This window comes from Egretta garzetta, unplaced genomic scaffold, assembly GCF_000687185.1.
Source record: "Egretta garzetta isolate BGI_Z169 unplaced genomic scaffold, ASM68718v1 scaffold287, whole genome shotgun sequence".
In the NCBI taxonomy this organism is placed as follows: Eukaryota; Metazoa; Chordata; class Aves; order Pelecaniformes; family Ardeidae; genus Egretta; species Egretta garzetta.
Window position 1 is genome coordinate 7,034,641 of NW_009260435.1, and position 4,736 is coordinate 7,039,376.

General features: G+C 40.5%; 1 protein-coding gene across 1 annotated transcript in view; it reads left to right on the forward strand.

The window, feature by feature from the left end:
• Window positions 1-2,616: 2,616 nt before the first annotated feature.
• The window catches only part of LOC104130760 (threonine--tRNA ligase 2, cytoplasmic), a 17,173-nt gene continuing 15,053 nt past the window's right edge, over window positions 2,617-4,736 (forward strand). The window contains exon 1 of the mRNA XM_009643830.2: window positions 2,617-2,637. Within this exon, the coding sequence (XP_009642125.1) occupies window positions 2,617-2,637 (21 nt within the window). The remainder of the gene's footprint in view (window positions 2,638-4,736) is intronic.

Below are 4,736 nucleotides of genomic sequence, written 5' to 3' on the forward strand. Positions count from 1 at the left end.
AAACATTTTGATAGTTAAATAGAAAATAGAAAAATCTACTTCTGCATTTACTGTGCAGTATTCAGTATGCAAAGTGAACATAATGTGGATGGATAGAATGCAAATACATACTGCTGTCTGTAATTATTGTAATTGTAATGCAATAAAGAAGGCCTACATACAAATTATAAAGAAAGCTAGCTCAGTGCCTGCAGCCTCCTAAGAGGATTACGTTACACTAATTAGCCCTTTACAACTGTTAACAGCTTCTGAACCGTAATGATGAGGCTGTGAATTGCTTAGTTACTGTTACTTTTTAATTCTGTAACTGATCTTCAAAGATACCCCTTTGCAAAAAATAATTCATTCAAGAAGACAGCTGATCAAACTGACATAATCTGTACAAGCTGGTACAGGACATAAAATAAAGTGTCTTCTGTACATTTTAATTTGGTACTCCTCAGAGGCCGTGACCAAACCACAGTATAAATGCCCTTCACTTCTTATTCTTTCATCAAATACTAGCTTTACAATGCAATGGAATTATACATTTAGAAAGCATGTTTCTGTAAATATATTGTAATCCTATATACAAAAGGTAAAAAAAAAAGGTCACAGAATAAGACCTTTTTTGTGAAGGTGACTATGTCACCCTTAAGAATAAAACAGCATTTCTACATGTTAGATCTATAAGTTGTGCCCAAGCAACATAAACCACCATATAGCATCCATTTTGTGGGTCAGGTTTAACAGTGGAGATTACTGCAATCCTCGTGGAGGTGTTCTGCCACTGATAATCATTCGCTGAGGATCACACGTTACATAACCTCCCTTACGCAAATGCTGCTTAATACATGGACTTTTTGGTCTTGTTTTCATACTTTCTGTCAACATAAATTCCCTGTATAGGAAAGCTATGAGTACTTCCTGCCTCCTCCTCCTGCTTCTTAGTCTATTTTTAGTATTTCTATTACTTCCAACTAGTAATGCATCTACGGCCTTGTCTGCAGTTTTCTTAAGGGTACTTTACCTAGTGTGCAGCAAACAAAAATAATTTGCCATGCTTTTAGGAAAACAAGTTTTGTAATATTTTCAGACCTTATGATCTTAAGATTCAACCACTGTATCCTCCTTTCAGGCTTGTTCTGTTTCTGAAATTTCAAGCATTCATCAGTCAGCATTAAAGTTGACCCCTGACCATATAATAATTTAGGTAATTTTATTGTGTGTATCACCAAGCAATTAACTAGCCAGGCTTCACAGAACTGTTTGGAAGCATTGCCTGTCACCTTGTGGTTGTTTGTAGATACAACAAGCCTTGTATGTGACACATTATCTGGAGTAAGGACGAGTGGAACTATGTGTTATTTTAAGCCATATTAATGGTCCCAGTTTAGCATGTTATGGCTTACTGACCACAGCAGTGAGATTCTCGTGCTTCTTCTGTAATCATCTTGAGTCTACCCTGGTAGAGCTTTCATGTGGCATCACACACCACATGAAAGATGACTCACTTGGGGGAAGATAGGTGGTGAAAGGTATCTGCTATCATATCAGTCAGGTAGTACAGCTAAACAAGGGTAATACACAGTAGGCAGAGAAAGCAGACAACCTATTTGAAGGGCCTGGCACATCTTCTAGGCAACCTTTAAAATTAAGTAAGGCCTCCTTTATAAGCCTAATTTTTAAAATTCCCTTTGATTTTTGAACCTCCATAGGGGTAGTACAAATACTACACCCACCTCCACTCTTCCCATATTCTCAATGAAACCTCATGCTTGGTTTTCTCTCCAAGTTGTTTCTCTCTCAGAAGTTTTACTAATATTAATACCACAATATCTCAACAGGTAAAAGATCCTGATAAAGCCTGGCACTCCACATGTTAGACAGCATCTTATGAATCAGCCTTCTCAGCCACTATAACTTCTGATGGTAAGTTCTTCCATTACTTCAGTAAATGCAGGAGCAAGCCTGAAGTTACAGGTTTTGGGTTCGTAAGACAGTGCCCAAAGATGAGATACAGAGGATATAACCTGAATACATTTCCCAGAGTTTAACCTCAAAACTAAATCTGTGTTTATTTTATTGTGCTGATAACACTGATTGTCATCCGTGTCCTAAATGGAGTAATAAATTCTGCATAGTAGTGAATTTAGAAGTTAAAAAAACAGGTAACCTGTCAGATTAGTAATGAAATGGATTATTAAAGGAAGCTATAGCGTATGTCCTATTTTTGCACATGTCCATGGCAGTTCTGCCCATGACAGTTCATCCTCAAAGAAGAGTGACCTTGCTATGATAAATGGTAGACATAGATGTTGGCAAGTTGCATCTCATCAGAAAAGTAAGGAAGAATTGGTGCAAATGAAAAATGTACATAGGTATCAGTTGGCTGGGGCATATTCTCAATATATCTTAAATAACAAAACTAGTTTTAAAAAAAAGCATTAAAAGGTTTAGCTGAGGCAGAATGACTAGAAGAATTAACTACAAAGCTGTTAGAAAATTCTGGGCATTCATGGGAGAGAAAACAGTACTCTGCAATGAAAATGCAAAGAAAGGTTGGTATGATGTGAGCTGGTTAATATGGACGGTGAATTGTACTACACAGAGCGGTCATCCAGGGTAATGGGCGACATGGATGACAGCTTGACATTTGTGAGTATACAGTATAGGAGTGTCTTTGGGCTCCATGCACTGAATAATTTACAGGGTTTTTTTCTGAAGGAATACAATGTTTTGAGCCAGAAATGTCCCCATTATTTTTGTTGGTAAAAGAATATATCCTTTTAATCTCAAATATGTTTTTATAAAATCTTAAAGATTTTACAAAGAAAAATGAGTGGTATCATAGGAAATGTACCAAATTGTGGACAAATACAAAACTTCACTCTCTACCTTCCCACATACCAAGTAGTTATCACCAGTCACGTAAACTGTAGAATAAAACGCTAAAATTCTGATCTCGTAATTGCCAGAATTTTAATAAAAATCCATACCTTGCAAAATCTGCACATTGGGTAAAGGCAAAAATTTGAAAGTGTGTGTTGAGAAACTGAATACAGAGAAGTGGGTGCAAAGTACAATCAAGGGAGGAAACTAGAGAAATTGAAGGTGATGAAATATTTGAGACGAAAGGATACATGGAAATTCACGGTGGAAATAAAGGATTTGTGATGAAGATCCTGTTTTCCCAGGGTCAAGGAACTGAGGGATTTAACTGCAACGACCTGTAAATGATACAGTGCAGGCTGACTGTGCAATGGAAGATGCACCATCTTTCCAAGCTCTGGGTCCTAGCTGCCTAGCAACTCAAACCTCTTCAAATAATTACCTTGGTGCCATGTTCTGCAATTTGTGCAAAGATGTTTAGTTCAGACAGCCTAATTTCATAAAAATTGGTGTCAAACAGGAAGCATCCACTAGAAATAAGCTCTCTGGCAGTGTTTATTTGACACTGTAGTCAAATAAGGGTGCAGTCTGACCCACATATTTTCACATTGACATTGTTTCATAATGAGAATAGCGAAGGGGGACACAGCGTAGACTGTCCTGGGAGCACTAACTGGCCTCAATGGCCCTGACTGACCTCACCTGGGGCCTTCACCCACACCCCTGTCTGTGGGCCCGGGTTTCCATTTAAGCTCAGCCATGGACCATCAGTCCCTGAGCTTTATCAGAGGTATGCTTGCCCCTGGCTTCTGTTGCTCTGGACTGGCTTCCTTGTTTGGCTTTGCTGCATCACCATGGTCCTGCCTGGTAACTGCTGCGTCTGGCCCCAGTTACTACCATGGGACCTGACCTGTGGATCACTTCCCTAGCTTGGCCTCAGACCTGCCTCATCACCTTCTTACTCATTTTCCCATGTTCTGCTCTTGTCTGCAGACCTCAACTCTAATTGTAATGCCTGGATCCAAGCTGGTTTTTGGAGAAGGTGTGGCTGTAGGCAGCTCTCAAGGGTAGATGTGTTTAATGGATGGTGATCAGAGAGAAAGGACAATAAACCAGTCATAGTTGAGAGTTAGGGCTGCAAAGACCTTAGCGGTGGGCCTCAGCAGGGTGGGCCACCTGAGGTCTAAGCTAATGAACAGGCTGTGGGGCTGTGTTCAGGTGGGTGCTATTCATATTTTCTGTAGTCTGACAATGTGTCTGTCTTTCTAAGGCACCTGGTAATGATCCTCCTTTTTGTTTGAATAATCTTTTGAAGGACCAAGACATTGGTGATGTTATATGTAGGTCCTTTGAAAGTATGTATTTACTTCAATAGTATTGTTTAAGTGTTGCTTTTCTAGTTTTAATAGCAAATGAGCCCCACAGATGCTAAACTGGATATCTGGGAACACAAAGCAAATGTGGTGTTTTTTCCCCCGCTCCCTATTAGAAACTACTTGTGCCTGTCATGCTCTCCACAAAATGGCATCATCAGGATTTTGACAACTAGTGATGCGATTCTTCACTGCAGCCCGTATATTCAGCTTCTTGTTTATGAGGGTTACAGAGAAAAGCTCTTCAAAGCACATTTTTAGGTAAACTGAAGTGGGACTCGGACAAGAGCTGTGGATGTTGACGCTTCCCAGTGGCTCATGGCCCTGGGAGGGAGATGGACGGGCGTTTTATGAACGCCACAGCGGTGAGGGCCGCAAACAGGAATTCACCCAGTTAGCAGAACGAACACCAACTCTCCTGCAAGGCCCCTCGAGTCCCACCCTGCCCGGCCGGGGTCACCGCTGCAGCGAGCGGCCTGACCGCCTCCGCGG